Raw genomic sequence first — 14,979 nt, 5'->3', positions numbered from 1 at the left:
ATGCCAAGAGTTCCAGCCGCACTCACTTGGTTGAAAATCTTTGCTAATTGAAGGCTCGGTCCAGACTGAGAGAACGCTGGACTGGAATGATGGGAACGCTCTAGCGACATGCCGGAGACGGCTGCTTCCGCCTTCTCCACCCCCGAACTCCACCCTCCATGAGAATGTTTGGGAAGCCACGCGAATTTCAAGTAGCTGAAATGAGACATTGTCTTCATCTCAGTTATCTCGCGGATTCTGTATGCGGGGTGACGCCGCTTCGGGGCAAGATCTGGTAGTTAACGGCCTCTAGCTGTGCTCTAGGATATATATCAACGTCTGCATATATGGGGAAGTGCAGCAATAATTTCGAGGCTCCCATCGCCTCATCTTGAGTGTCATATTTCCAAGTCCTTCCATACCGATTTCTTTAGATACTTCTCATATCTCCAGTCCCAAACAGTTGGGAGTGCTCAAGATGGGGTTTTGGAAGAGAATCATCGAGCTCCTCATCTTCTCCTCTGAGTACGAGGGGCAGAGCAAGCTCACGTCCGAGTTTTCTTCCCTTGATCGCGTCGGCCCGTTAAGTGAAGGGTTTCCTAAACCAGCCGGCTCATGCAATACCCGCGACAATCGCAAATGTTGGACTGACGATGGTTTCAACATCATTACCGATTATGAAATCCAAACTCCGAAAGGGGAGGTTCGAAACGTTCGTGTCACTTCTGATCCCCCAGTTACAACGCTACAATTTGTTGACAAAACTTAGTTTTACTTGGTCATCACGAATGAGACTATTGCTCCTGATGGATACAAGGTTCAGAGAATGCTGTTCAATGGAACCTATCCTGGGCCAACGCTTGAGGGAAACTGGGGCGACACATTCAGTACGTAACACGACTTCATAACCGAATAATGCGCTCCTCAATAATTGCATCCTGTGCTGGTGTACCATCATTAATCAATGAGCAGACATTACCATCAAGAATGATCTTAAGAACCTGAACGGAACCTCCATCCACTGGCATGGTATCCGCCAACTGAACACCAACTGGATGGACGGTGTTCCTGGAGTGACTGAATGTCCGATACCGGTAAGCAGACTGGAGTTCTGATGATGAGCAAGTCACGCTGATCAGGTTAGCCGGGCGAGGAAGTGACGTACACATGGAAGGCTGAGCAATATGGTGTTTCGTGGTATCACAGTCAGTATCTTGCGTGTCCATGGTAGATCATCGCTAACTGTTGCAGGCCATTTCAGTCTCCAATGTATGTTGAGGTGAACTTTAAACTATGTGGTACTGACAGTTCGCAGACGCCGATGGGCTAGTAGGCGCACTGAAGATTAACGGGCCTACAAGCATGAACTATGATGAAGATCTTGGTCCAGTCTTGATCACTGACAACTACCACAAGACTGCTTTCTCCCAGATTCAGCTTGAATACTTAGGTAAGCGAAAAGATACAGCATAGAGTTCTTAACTAATCTGGCATCACAGGTCGCCCGCCCGCCCCTGATAGCTTCTTGATGAACGGCAAAGGCAAATACTACTGCTGCCCAAAGCTTGACAAGGAGAAGCTATGCGTTGGCGGGTCACAGCGAGAGTCATTCAACTTCGAGGAGGGCAAGACTTACAAAATGAGCCTTGTCAACACAGGAACAGCAACTCACATGACATTTTGGATCGACAACCACGATTTCATGATCGTTGCTGCCGATTTCGTGCCTATTACGCCCCGTCCTGCGAAGATCTTGAACATTGCCATCGGACAACGTTACGACATCATCGTCAAAGCTAATGCCAGAGAAAAAAGCAAAGAGACGGACTTTTGGATCCATGCTCGTGATTGCGCACAGGGTGGAGCCCCTTCGAACTTGGGTATTATCCGCTACAACCCCAACTCTCATTACATCCCTCATACTCCTCCCATCGACGAGAAGCATGTCTGCTACGGCTGCCTTGACGAGATCAGCAAGACACTAGAGCCCATCGTCCCCAGGAAGGTTGAACTTCCTGCCAATATGAAGTACATTGAGGAATCATTCAAGGTCCATTTGACCCCTGATAAGGTAAATCCTCAGTTCCACAAATGGGTACTTAAGGACTCGACCTTTCAACTGGATTGGGCCGAACCCAGTCTGAGCCTTGTCAAAGTTGCCTACGACAAAGGCTGGACCACAATGCGATTTCCTGAAGGCTACGAGCCTGTATATTTGAACTACACCCAGGAAAGCTGGGTGTACTGGCTTATTGAGGGCAAGTTCAAGGATTCTCTCGACGATGACCCCTCGTCACACAAGATGTACAAGAACCAGGCACCAGTGGCTCACCCGATGCACATCCACGGACACGATTTTGTCATTCTAGCGCAAAGTGAGAAGGAATTTGATGGTACCGTCGACCTCAGCCCCGAAGTTCGTAACAACCCCACACGACGCGATGTTGCCTTGCTTCCAGTTGATGGACACCTCCTGATTGCGTTCCAAAGTACGTCGAATTCTTTTCTGGAATCCCATATAAGATCATTTCTAACCTCAAATTTGCAGTGAACAATCCAGGCGTTTGGCTTATGCATTGCCATGTGAGTGTACCAGTCTGAGAGATGCTCTTCATCAGCTGACATCTATAGATCGCCTGGCACGCCAGCGGTGGACTCGCCCTTCAGTTTATCGAGTCGCCGAAGGATATCGGACCGGCTTTTGCGAAATCTGGTCGTATGCCCCAATTCGCGGAGACATGTACCAACTGGGCTGCGCATTACACTCTCTTTAACAAGTTCAATGACGCCGTGCAGGATGACTCCGGTATCTGATCAGGCACAGGAATCAAGAATGCTGGTGATTGAGAAGCGGAATTTCCACACTTCAGGATAAGAAACAAAGGGATTACATCATTAGAACCAGGGATACACCTTCAAACTAATCACTGCTTCGAAGAGAAAGGTCGTACGTCAGATATGTGCCTTCTCACCTTCGCTCAACCCATTCGTTCCGGCCGCAATCCTTAGCAGCGTCTCTTCCGCAAGCTCAGTGGAACTTCCCACGCCTGACAGCCGCCATTGTGCTCCCGTTTGGATCTCGAAAAACACCGCCGAGTAGACCTTGAATGCCCTAACTGGTTTGCCGCTCGTGAAAATTTTCCCAAACAATTTCCAACCCGATGGAACGGCGCCAAGCGGCTGCAGGAGGCCATCAATGTAAGGGTTGTAATCGACCGTCATTGTATGCCTCTCAGACCTGACGAAATGCTTCCTCTGGAAAGTGCGGAAAGCGCGAACATCCTTCATCATGCCCTCCTCGTCTGGCAACTGTACTTTCCCGCCCAGAACAGCAGCAATGTACCGGGCCTGTGCCTCGATAATTGGTTGGGCGGGTCCAGCTACCTCAACTTGCCCCATAACGAACAGGTTTCTTGATCGTGGTGGCACGATGCGCTTGTAGAGGTCAATTTCCGGAGCTGGCTCCTCTTTGCTCTCGAGGACGCCTGGTGCAAGGTATGGATGATGAGCTATGCTGTAGCCAGTACACAGGATAATAACATCAGCGTCAAGGGCGGTGCCATCGTCAAGCAGCAGGCCAGTCTCTGTGAAGGACGTTACATCGGACCGATGCAGGTTGAAGACTCCGGTATTCAGCTTTTCGGTGAAGTCGCTTCGTACTGTTGGGTTCTGCTCCATGATGTGATGGTCCGGTTGGAGGATCTCGGGTTGTTTGCCCAGCGCATGGGTGATGATCTTGTTGTAGGCGAATGCCTGAACGCTGAATGGTAGCCATGTTGCGCTTGATCGACCTGTGAGAAACTGTTAGTAAAAATTGCTAGAGAAGGTCTATTTGGATCACGAAGACTGACTGTTCCATGCCTCAACTGGCTTTCCTAGGAGGAATCGGGGCAGCACCCATGCGCCACGCTTGTTCACCACATTGAGCTCCTTGGCAAGGGGTCCAATCTCGCACGCAACATCAACAGCCGTCGATCCGAGCCCAATAATCACGACCTTCTTCCCTTCAAATCGAGTTGGCGACCGGTAGTAGTGGCTATGCAACACCTCTCCCTTGAATGTGTCCCTGCCCTTGAAGTCGGGAATCCTAGGGTTGCTGCTAAGCCCACTCCCACAGATAAGAGCATCGAAAGTCAGAACTTCTTCCTTGCCGTCCTCAGCCCTGGCATCGCGGAATCGAACTTCCCACCCGCCCTCCTTAGTCGGCGCACATCCAACCACCCTCGTGTGGAACCGAACGTGCTTCTCCAAGTCAAAATGCGCCGCGTACTCGTTCATATACTGCAGATGCTTCTCATGAGAATAGTAAATTGGATACCGCGCCGGGTCGATTGGAAAATCACTAAAGCCAGTCGAATCGCGACACGAGTTGAGAACGACGCCGTTGTAAATCGAAGAGTGAGCGTCGGGACCGGGGTTCGGGTCGTGAAGCCACTGTCCGCCGATGGCGTGTGCGCGCTCGAAGCACTGCACCGAGAATCCCGCCGCGAGACACTCCTTGATGGCAACGAGACCGCTGGGGCCTAAACGGACCGAGTCAGTACTCATCGTCAGGTGATGGATATTAGAAGCTTACCTGCGCCGACAATCGCGATGTGCTTACCCTGTGACGACATTTTTGTTGTGACCAGAGAGCGCGTCGACAGCAGCAGGATCGCAGGAACAAAAATGAGAGAATTCCGACGAAAGGATCCTTTGAGTTTTATAGAGAAGAACCCAGACAGAAAACCCGCCGAACCCGCCGAACTTGGACTTCCAGCAAGTACGCCTCCCTTGACCAAAGTTCCTCCTTTTTGCACCGAAGCTTGAAGCACCGTTCTTGGAAATGGTGCCTGCTGGATGGGGGTTTTTAAGTGCTGACGGGCGCCACCACGTCCAATCTCAACCCCTGTACTTCGTGGGAAATGGGCGGCGCCCACTATCCGCGGGAATGAGGTGGTCAGCAAAAGGAGAACAAGCTTTCCGAGGAGGAGAATCCTTTGACAACGATGCGACTTACGATTGGAGGTTTGCAATTGTCTGGTTTGTCAGATCGGTCTTCTAAGTCCTTTTCGGCATGTATTTTCCGTGGCAGGATGCTTCGAGCAGGTGCTCTCGTTGAATAATGGGCGCTCACTGAAGTGACGAAGCATATAAGATCGGCGTGGTCGATTACAGACTTTACTGAACATACCGGGATGCTTTCACGTATAAACTGTCTGTTGTAGGAGGGTATGGTTACTTTCGGAGCTCGACGGAGGGCGGGGACCGGAACTAGATCCACTTCCGGGCGGGCGAAACGGAGCTGGGCGGGCGAGGGCCGGAAATCTTCTATGGAAGCAAGTTCACTATGTGGAGTCCTTTTTCGGGCCGTTGAACCACTACATAACCCGTGAAAATTGCTCGTTGAGAAAGTCACAACTACCATGTCCTATAAGATTTCGCGAGTTAACCGGAGATTTCAGATACAAGGTCAAGGCCTAGATTCAACCGATTCGTTCACTGACCCAGCTCACCATCATCTCGAGCCGCAGCCGGACGAGACCAAGCAGGAGAGCAATCTAAAAGTTCATCCATCGCACATGCCCTCAAATGCAACCAATTGAACATGGCCCAGCCATGACCGTCGTAACCGAGCTTCTCCATATTCCCGGAACTTCTTCACCCATCTACATTAGCCACATGTAGCCCGCACCTCAGACGGCCGCCGATCCCCGTGCTTCACAGGAAGTCCTCCCCGGTCGGCTCCCAGCTTCCGGGCATTTGCCCCGCCGCGCCTCCGAAGAACATCACCGGAATGTTCAGGGCCGAAGCTCAGGTGTGCTCATGCGGTCGCTGATGGAAAACTAAGCTAACATATATCCCGAAGCAAGTGTCGAAGCTAACACGCACCATTCCCCCCCTTACTTGCTTCAAGGTCCAACCCGTCCATCGACCGTCTAAGCCACTGCCAATTAGTACCGCACTGAACATCTTAGGCAAGACTGCCTATGGAATCTCCTGATACGAATTTCCTTTCACCAAAACAGCCCGCCAGTAAAAGTCGCGACTGTCATGTCTCCTCCTCCAACCAAACAAAAGCCGCAAAAACACATACACGCGCCTGAGTCAACCAATCTGATCAAAACATCTGACATCACCATTCCTTTTTTCAAGAGGCGGAGCAATGGCTTACATGTAAACACACACACATCGCAGATTATGTATATGCAAAATACTCGCATAACACACACACGCGGAGCTAACGCAGCTTATCTACATCTCAATTTGCCGTTCCTGCCGCCACTGTCTTAGACAGCCGCACACCCCGCACTTTCTTTTCCCTGCCGTTTTCCTCCCACTCAATGGATGTCTCTGACCCTCATTTCCAATCGACTTGACTTTTTCGTGTGCGGACGATGACACTAACTTCCGTTTTTTGCCTCCGCGCTGTCAACCAGGCTAAGAGATAAGGTCGAACAGACTTAAAGAAAAGAAAAGCCGTTTCTTATGCATCTCAAATTCGTTTTGTTCGGCCTCCTAATTTTAGACGAACCAACGAATTAGAGATAAGACCCCGAAAGCCGAGACAAGACTAATCTAGGCCCCCCTTCATCGCCTGGGAAGGCCGCCGCCCGGCTACGGCTAGAGCAGTGCCGAGGAGAAAGAAGGAAACTTCGTATTGTACGGATACCCGGCGTCGCGCAGCGCGAGACTGCATAGGAAGCTCAAGTATGGAGCTTTCGATCCCGTGTGCTTTTTCCGACCAAGACACATGCAGAGGTCAGAGAGATGGAAGGTACTGGGGCGATTCCGGACTGATGATGCGCACGACGCGCTGCGGTGTGTCTGTTGGATGTCACTTGCCCCTCGTTCGTTTCTGCGGCCCTTCATTTTTGGCAGCTAGAAGTAAGGAGTGTGCGGCGGATAGCGTGCCGCGTCGTACAAATGGTTCTTGGTTCAGATGGATGGGCACAGTCGCCTGGTGACACCGCAGCGAGTAGGACATTGCGAAACTTGACGGAGTGAGCCCTATGGATGAGCCTCGAGCCATGGAGCAACGAGAAGTCGAGATGCTGACTACCGCGGAGCCTGACAGGGTCGGGGAATAATTAATCTGAAGAATGATGAATGCAAGGTGTAGGTATAGTTTAAATGATTTCATGCAGCGCCAAGATGATAAGCAGACACTGATTCACATTAATCACAGCAAAGTCGGTGAGGACGATCGTAAGAAACCAGTGAAATGTGTGTAAATGACCATTATCGATTGAATGATTACTGCATCTTTTGAGAATATATGACAGCCAGGAAAATATGGAAGAGTTTTTATCCAAACATAGGGCCCTCGCAAATAAACAGGAATGAGAGACGTGCGTGGAGTGGTTATCATCAATACAATCGCACGCACAATGCCGCCCGCGCCGGTACCTTCGTCTAACACCTTGCGTGTAACATTACAACACCTTGCTTTGTGCGCCATGAAACGTCTTTTTTGTGCATTCATGGTTGGTTGACTTTTGACTTGCTTTTTTAAGAGTAGTTGACGTACTCCTGAGGAGTGACGGGCCAGGCGTCGACACCATCCTGGATGATGGCGCTCATGCCACCAGAGATGTGGTTCTGAATGTGGCAGTGGAGAAGCCAGGCGCCCGGGTTGTCTACCTGGTAACGGACAGCCATCCATGTTGATGTGTTAACTGCGTTAGGAGTGGCGAAGCCGTCCCTGCGGGGAGGGTCGACGAAGTTCCACGCTGAGGGCTGGGCGGCAGCAGCCTCCTCGATGGTGTTCCAGGTGAAGTTGCCGCTGCCAGAGGCGAGAAGGAACATCTTGTTGCCGTGCTTGTGGATAGGGTGAGGAGGCTGCGGCGGGCTGCCGGCTTGGAAGACAAAGTCGACCCAGGTGTTGTTGAGGGTGGAAACGAGGGTGGGGTCGACGTCGTTGGCCTGCAGGTTGAAGAGGACAGGCTCGTCAGACTCGTAGTCGGCCGGAAGGAGGAGGGTGTTGTTCAGGGCCCAGTAGTAAGAACCGCCCTCAGTGCGCATCTCGAACTTGTGCATGGCCTGAGCCTCGCGGGGGATGGTGATGGGCGGGTAGGGCTTGGCAAGGGCCTGGCGGAAGACGCGAACGGACGAGGAGACGGGCTTGCCGTTGTCGCGGACCCAGGGAGTGGAGGGAACGATCTCAGGCTCGGGCTGGCCCTTCTCACGCCACTGGAGCTTAGCGACACCGCTGAGCATCTGGGTGGCGATGACACTGGCAGAGCGGATGGTGAAGTCGCCCTGCTGCTTGTACTTAACAAGGACAGAGTAGCGGTCGCCGTTGGTGACGGGGATAGCCTCAACTTCCTGGGGAGTAACGTAGGCGCCGTCCATGGCGTACACCCACATGGTGTGGTTGTCGATGGAGAACAGACCAGTGTGGAGGTGGTAGGCTCCGACGAGATCGAAGGCCACCCACTTCTCAGTATCGCAGTTGCTCTTCTCGATCTTGAAGGTTTCGACGCCACCATCACTGGGCTCGCAGCCGTCAAAGACACCAGGAGGGATCTTGCTCAGGTCACCCTGGCCACGAGCGATGACAGCAGCAGGAATGCAGCTGAAGGATGTCAGCAAAGTCAATTAGAGCTGACATGGTAAACTTACGCCTTGTCCGTCATACGGGCACCGGCAACGTTGGCCAGAACATCGCGACGCTCCGGGGTCAGAAGAGCGTCAATCTCCTCGGCACTACGGCAGGTGACACTGCCCTTACCGTTGAAGAGGAAGGAGTCGTAGCAAGAGAATTGGATGTTGGCGGCAGCGGACAGATCATGAACCTCCTCCGAGATCATGTGGCGGTGGTCGGAGAGGAGAAGAGGAACGACCTTCTTCTCGGCCTGCTCCATGGCGTGGATGGCGGCACCGTCGCTAGAGATCTGGCTGAAGGGCTTTTGGTGAGAGGCGGAAGGGTGAATGGTGATAGCGCCGTAGAGACCGTCCTCAATGAGACCCTCCCAATGTGCGTGGTACCAGTAGGCACCATACTGCGTTGCCTTCCATTGGTATTCGAAGCTCTTTCCGGGTTGGATAGCACGTTGGCTGAGGCCGGGGACACCATCAGACCAGGGGGTGCCCAACATCTCGATACCTGATCTTGATCAGCCATCAGGTGCACCATATCATTGCCAGACGGAGACTTACCGTGGTAGTGTACCGTAGTAGGGTAGGGCAGGTTGTTATTGACCTTGACGGTAACGTCGTCGCCCTCGTTGAGCTCCATCCTCGGCGCAGTGAACTGGCCGTTCACCAGAATCATCTTCCTTGCAAATCCATCGGGAGAGGCCGTCTCCCATGTGAGGTTCAACTCGAAACTGCGAGACTCGGCGACGGCACCCAGCGCCAACGCCAGGGTCGGAAGAATATAGCGAAAAACTGACATCTTGAGCAGCTGTAAGACGAAAGGAACAGGAACGAGTGAGTGGATAGGATCTCAAGGCTGAGTATCCAGGAATAATAATGTGCTGGTGTCCTTCCAAACACTTCTCACTGGAGCAGGCGGAGGACGATCATGATATATAGGTAGGAGAGACAGAGGCACTCGCCTCCATCTAGTCCGGCGGCAGCACAAGCCAAGGGTGGGCGATCTGCCGTCCATAGTGGCGCGGTGCTTCGCTTGGGGAGGAATCCGGGTAGGTCGAGGTCACCCCGGCCGCGGCGGACAGGACAAGTGCAGAGTGAGGATGGATGCCAACCCGACCGCAGATCCGACTCGACTGCAGTCTCCCCCCAAGGCTCACAGACCGAGCCGCATCGCCCAATCAGGTCAAGTCATCTCGGCCTTCTAGTCCCGGGAAGGTGTGTATTCTGGGTCAAAGCCATGAACACCTACTCGATGTTAGCCACGTTGTAATCCATCCTGTGCCATCACGATGCGGCGTGGGTTCGTTCTAGTCGCTCCTGTCTCTGCCCCCCCCAATCTTCTTTGACTTTCTGGCAAGCTGACCAGCTGGCCGAAAGGTCCGTGGGTTCGTGCAGATGCAGGGCAGCAGCAAGCAGCACATCAAAGTATCGCTGAGAGACACATGGAGGAAGAGGATGCAGCGGCTGAAGTGGATGATGTCAGCACAATTAGAGAAGAACAAAACTGTGATTGGGAGCAAAAAGCAAAAACAGAGGCACAAACTATTAGACGCGGTCGCGAGCCAAACAAACCATCCGCCTCTCCGGAACCTAGGATTTCCACGGTTATCAACATCCCAGACGGCGATCATTCCGATATTCGATCTGGCCCCAAGGCAGTAGTGCGTTTGTGAGTCCACAACGGCCACAAGCCCAATGTTCGGCCAGGTACAAAGAACCAAACATCGTATCAAGAACAAAAGAGCATTAGATGCCAAGCAGGGGTTTGAACACCTCCAAGATCAGGTGTCCGGCTCTCAAGTGTGACTGCGAACCACTGTTCGAGTATGGCGCAACGCCAATGCAGCCCGTCCGGCCGCTATGCCGGTTGCAATTTCAAAGGCCCCGGATGTCACAATGGTCAGACAAGTGGCTTGAGCTGACTAGCTGTCGTTGAAATTGATCGGGCGCGCGGACCGCTCTAGTACGGCAGTCCACGGCTCGACGAGAGCAGTCAGTCAGCGAATCCGCAGCATTCTTTTGCGCCTTCGCGCCCATCAAAATAGTTCATGCCGAGAAGTTCAAGCGCCACACCATAACGCTCCTCCTGAACCTCGAGCCAGCCCCTTTTAACGTCCATGCCCTCTGCATAACCTGCACCGGTGTTCCGCGTTCTATATTTGTGTCGACAAACGTCAAGCCCGGCAACACTGAAGATGCTTCGATTGATGTCTTCCCCATGCGCGCACGATGCTCAGTCTCTGCTGCCAAACCTACCTCTCTTACTCGGTGGCGCGCGTCGGCTAGGAGCCGTCAAGGAGCCATCCGCAGCCACGCAGATGACTCGCCGACTGTTCACCGTAAAACAGGTCTGAGGCTTGTGTGGCCCAGATTCTAGGCAGTTTGATCAGAAAAGGAAGCCGTTGATAGCATACGGGTGGCGATTGAGCAGCGCGCTCGTAGACGAGCTTGGCTTTGTGCCACCAAAAAGCACCATCAAGACAATCGGGTGGTCTCAACTGCAAGCGCCCTAATTGCCACAAATTTTCCGGTATGTTTGTGTGAGGCTTCCGTATGGCCTGATGTTTCCATAGATGGGAAATATCCGTTGAGTCTCCAGTCTGCCGGGAATCGGGGCCAGGTACATCGACCAAGAAGAACGCGTTGCCACGTGCCCGGGCCTTCAACGAGCACTTCGTGCCGCGCAACTGCATTTGCAGTGCGCTTTCCATCCAATCCCTGGAGGAAAATGCTGTGCTCCCATCTACGCACCGTACATGATGCGGTCGACCTTACGTACTACATCTAAACTCTGGACGAAGTTGGTGCCACCCCTATATCGAACGCATCGCGCTCGGCGAAGCACATGGTCTTGGTTGCACCGCCAGCCTGGTACTTCCGCATACTCAGGGCCCGTCCGATCGATTTGCCGCCATTTGTTTCTCGCTGTCTTGAGATGACGCGTTCAAATGAGAAGCAATGCGCTCGAGATGCTGTCAATGTTTGACGTCCACGAGGCGTCTCTTTTCACCACAAACTCCTATTGCAGCTGCCTGGCAAGCCAATAGTGTATGATTCACGGGTCCAAAAATTGTCGAAGGCTCTTCGATGACACTCTCTTACGGCCGGTTTTGCGCTCATGTGGCTGCCAAGGAGTCCCAGAGCAAGCACATTTGCAGGAAGGCGTACAAGAATCGCCCTCGCCTGAATCAATTTGGACTTTCGCGATGACCTCTGATGGTTTGTCCGAATATGCCACTCAGCTTCGGACCAAGACAACCCTCAGTGAGATGACCCTGATCCGAAGGCTGGGCGGGGCCAGACCGTCGTCGATACTCGGGGCGCTCCAGCTGAACAATGCCATCGAAAGACAGCACAAGAATATGCCAAGAAGAAAAACTGCGCGCTTGGTCATCAGCCACGCGCCATCATGTCCACACAGATTTGCACAGAATCGCGGGATGTGGCGCGCAAAGCATGCCTCGACGACCACGAGCAGTCAGACTTGGCAGCTGACGTTTGCCTCGAGCTCAAGGACAATGTCGTCCTTTTTGGACAGAGAGCCCGAACGCGGCCACGATGCTATCTCCCCGGACGAAGCTCCGTGTTCCTGGCCTAGATCTATTTGAAAAGGGCGGGCTGGAGTGGCGTTGACTCCCGCCTGGTGGCCGTGCGCACGGAGGGAACCGTTAGGAGGCAGCGAGCACGATCTGAATGTGGGGGACGAACTGCATTTATCGTGCATTGAGTCAATGACACTCTTGGGCTTCAAGCTGATTATCCCCTCTGAGCCTTCTGGTCTCTGGTTGTGACGACTTCAACGATGCAAGCGGCAAGCCTCACGGTGCCCTTCAACAACTCCCACGCTGTCAACAAGCAGGTTTAGTGAGTCATAAACACCGTAATCCTCCGATTCCTCGACACTCAAAGATTTTCAATTAAGAAATTGAAGGGAAAAGCGGTCTATGCCATGATCATCCGCCCGAAAGATGGCCGAAAGTTGCAGCAGAAAAGACAGAGGCTGGTTGTTGCCAAGATGAAGCGCACCGACAAAATTCGACCCCTCGACGGTTAGGGTGTTAGAGTGTAAGTCCGCGCGGGCTTTGGTGCGGCACAGAGGATCTAGCGAAGCTGAAATTCCTGCAGGCCATGAGCAGCAACGATGCCTGTGAACTCTTCGCCGTCCATGTAACCGTACGCATACGTGGGGCCGATGAGGCTGTATCCATGTGAGGATTCGCGGATAACGAAAGGAACGTGGCTGCCGGAGAATATGACAACCAAATCCTCGGGACAAACATCTCTTGGCCCGAGGCCGGGTGTTCCATCTGCGTCCTTGAAGATGAATGGGCGATGCCCCAACACCCTCCAAACCCGACGATATGGCCAAGAAGCCGATGCGATCCAGTCGTCCTGCGCATCGCAGGAGGGGGGTCTCGCGATCCCGGTAAGAACTTCGTAAGCCTCTGGATATCCGTCTTCCGGCTTTGCGCGGCCCACAAGACCCATATCTGTGATCGGTATTCTCCATAGGTTCTGGAAGATAACCTTTCGTCTTGGACCATCTTCAAGATTGTGGCAAACGAGGTCTTCAAGCTCCAAGAGCCATTCCTTGCAATCCTTGATATATGAAGGTGAGTTAGCAATGGACTCCAACACATTCCCAGTAGCCTTAACGCGGCCAACAACAACACCCATGAGGCTGATGCAAGGGCTCTCAAAAGTGGCGTCGAATGTAGTCGGAGACCACGTTGTCCCTTTGGATGCGTCGTACATCATTGATCCAGTACTGAAGCCTCCAATGGTTGCAATCATCTTGACAGTCCAGTCAACAGTCCAGCTGGGGAGGCCGGGTGAGAGGGACGTAGGGCGACGGTAGGATAACACGTCTGGCCCATGATCTTCGACTAATGCCTTCGTAGTGAAGAACAGCAATTTCTCCAGAGTCATGGCCATTGAATAGTCGACAGGTATCCTCCTCCTATCTCTTTCAGTCAGCAGGCCGAGTAGTCCGTATATTCGATCCCGAGAGTCCGTTGATTGAATAGCGCCACCGGTAGCGGAGAAGAAGGCGGCATTGAAGAGCGATGTCTCCTGTCTGGGGCCGTCCTTGTTGTTATTCATGTGGCTAAAATGGGCAATCCTAAAGTAGACATCCCTGAGCGCGTCGTAGATGGGCTGATACTTGGGATCGGTATCGACGTATAGTATCATCCACTCGAAAGCACTCCAAGCACTGCGGACTTCTTTCCAGTCCTTTGCATGATCGCCAATGACGACATAGGCCTTTTTAGCTAGGAGTGCTTCCTGGATCACCCAAACCCGTGTCCACCACGGGCGTTGGAACAGAGTACATATGTGAGCAAAATTGAAGCTGGTTCCCGAGCACTCAAGAATAGTTTTAACGAATCCTTGGCAGATGGAAGGCCCGTAGTCAGGACGGCCTTTGAGGTCCTCAAGTGTGCTGCCTAGGAGACTGAGTTGGTGGAGAGCGCTGACGCTGGCATCGTCCTCAGGCCCGAGCCAGATGAGGACTTGGCGCGCGCTGCTGTAGATCCTGCCCATCAACTGCACCTGTTGTGCCTTCTCCTCGTCATCTGCTTGATTGATGCACAATGCATCGATCCAGATTTTGGTGACCTGTGACTTGCTGAATTTGGCGAGCCGCTCGAGAGCGCAGTATAGATTTTGCGTGACGTCGACGTTCTGACCTTGGAGGAGAATTGAGCGAGGTTGGGTAGCGTCGCCCCAGACATACGAGAGGGCCGTGAAGTCGGGATCGTCGTCCAAACTGTCATGAACAATGGAACAGCTGATGTGACCCGGACTTCCATCGCCATGATTGATTTCGAGAAGTCGAATATCCCGACTGGCATCCTGCAAAGGCCGGTACTGGTACGGCATGATCGTTGCTGTCTGAAAAGCTGTGCGCAAGATGCCATCAGAAGGATGACCGGCTTTGACATTCCTGCCAGCCGCCAGGCTGCAAAGAAACGCCGCCACGCAGCCACGCTAAGAGCCACGTCACGCCAGACTTGCTGCAGGGTCGTTTCTTCGTCCGCGATTGCCCCCAGCTTTTCTGCTTGCCACTCGGGGAGGTTATGTCTCGTTGATGCGGACCCGTGATTGCCATGGAAGTGCGGCTGCCGACGCAGCGATGGTCAAGCCTCTCGAGTCCCGCGTGGAAGATCATCGGATTGGAATGCCCGTCTTGCTACATCGCCCACTCGGTTATCTCAGGATGGCCTGCAGATGGGGTCAGCCACAATCCGCCTCTTGGCACCGGCTTCAGTAGAGTATACTTCACGTCTTGAAGGTCGGCTCCATGCTTTCGACGGCCCTCAGGTGTTGCTATTTTCAAATACTGCAGAACTGCACTGCCGCCAGTCGATTATGCCCATCTTCTTGGCGACACTCGGCGAGAAACGGGGATCGGTGAAG

At 53.0% G+C, this 14,979-nt stretch overlaps 4 protein-coding genes across 4 annotated transcripts; 1 reads left to right on the top strand and 3 right to left on the bottom strand.

The window, feature by feature from the left end:
- Positions 1-457: 457 nt before the first annotated feature.
- Positions 458-2,793, top strand: COL26b_006514 (uncharacterized protein; the record flags this gene model as incomplete). The annotated part of the gene is made up of 6 exons (XM_053179330.1): positions 458-691; positions 749-866; positions 952-1,073; positions 1,288-1,429; positions 1,479-2,395; positions 2,611-2,793. 6 exons carry the CDS (start codon positions 458-460, stop codon positions 2,791-2,793), a joined length of 1,716 nt encoding a protein of 571 aa, XP_053036767.1.
- Positions 2,794-2,931: 138 nt separating this feature from the next.
- Positions 2,932-4,595, bottom strand: COL26b_006513 (uncharacterized protein; the record flags this gene model as incomplete). Its single annotated transcript, XM_053179329.1, has 3 exons — positions 2,932-3,770; positions 3,831-4,502; positions 4,556-4,595. The coding sequence occupies 3 exons, from the start codon at positions 4,593-4,595 to the stop codon at positions 2,932-2,934; spliced, it is 1,551 nt and encodes a 516-aa protein (XP_053036766.1).
- A 2,875-nt stretch (positions 4,596-7,470) lies between these two features.
- On the bottom strand, positions 7,471-9,358 carry COL26b_006512 (uncharacterized protein; the record flags this gene model as incomplete). Its single annotated transcript, XM_053179328.1, has 3 exons — positions 7,471-8,536; positions 8,584-9,067; positions 9,121-9,358. 3 exons carry the CDS (start codon positions 9,356-9,358, stop codon positions 7,471-7,473), a joined length of 1,788 nt encoding a protein of 595 aa, XP_053036765.1.
- Positions 9,359-12,660: 3,302 nt separating this feature from the next.
- On the bottom strand, positions 12,661-14,442 carry COL26b_006511 (uncharacterized protein; the record flags this gene model as incomplete). The annotated part of the gene is made up of 1 exon (XM_053179327.1): positions 12,661-14,442. The coding sequence occupies one exon, from the start codon at positions 14,440-14,442 to the stop codon at positions 12,661-12,663; it is 1,782 nt and encodes a 593-aa protein (XP_053036764.1).
- Between the last annotated feature and the right edge of the window lie 537 nt (positions 14,443-14,979).

The sequence above is a fragment of the Colletotrichum chrysophilum genome, assembly GCF_026319265.1.
Source record: "Colletotrichum chrysophilum strain AFK26 chromosome Unknown scaffold_48, whole genome shotgun sequence".
Taxonomy (NCBI): Eukaryota; Fungi; Ascomycota; class Sordariomycetes; order Glomerellales; family Glomerellaceae; genus Colletotrichum; species Colletotrichum chrysophilum.
The sequence above is the reverse complement of the archived record's forward strand: the minus strand, read 5'-3'. Positions and strand labels throughout refer to the sequence as shown.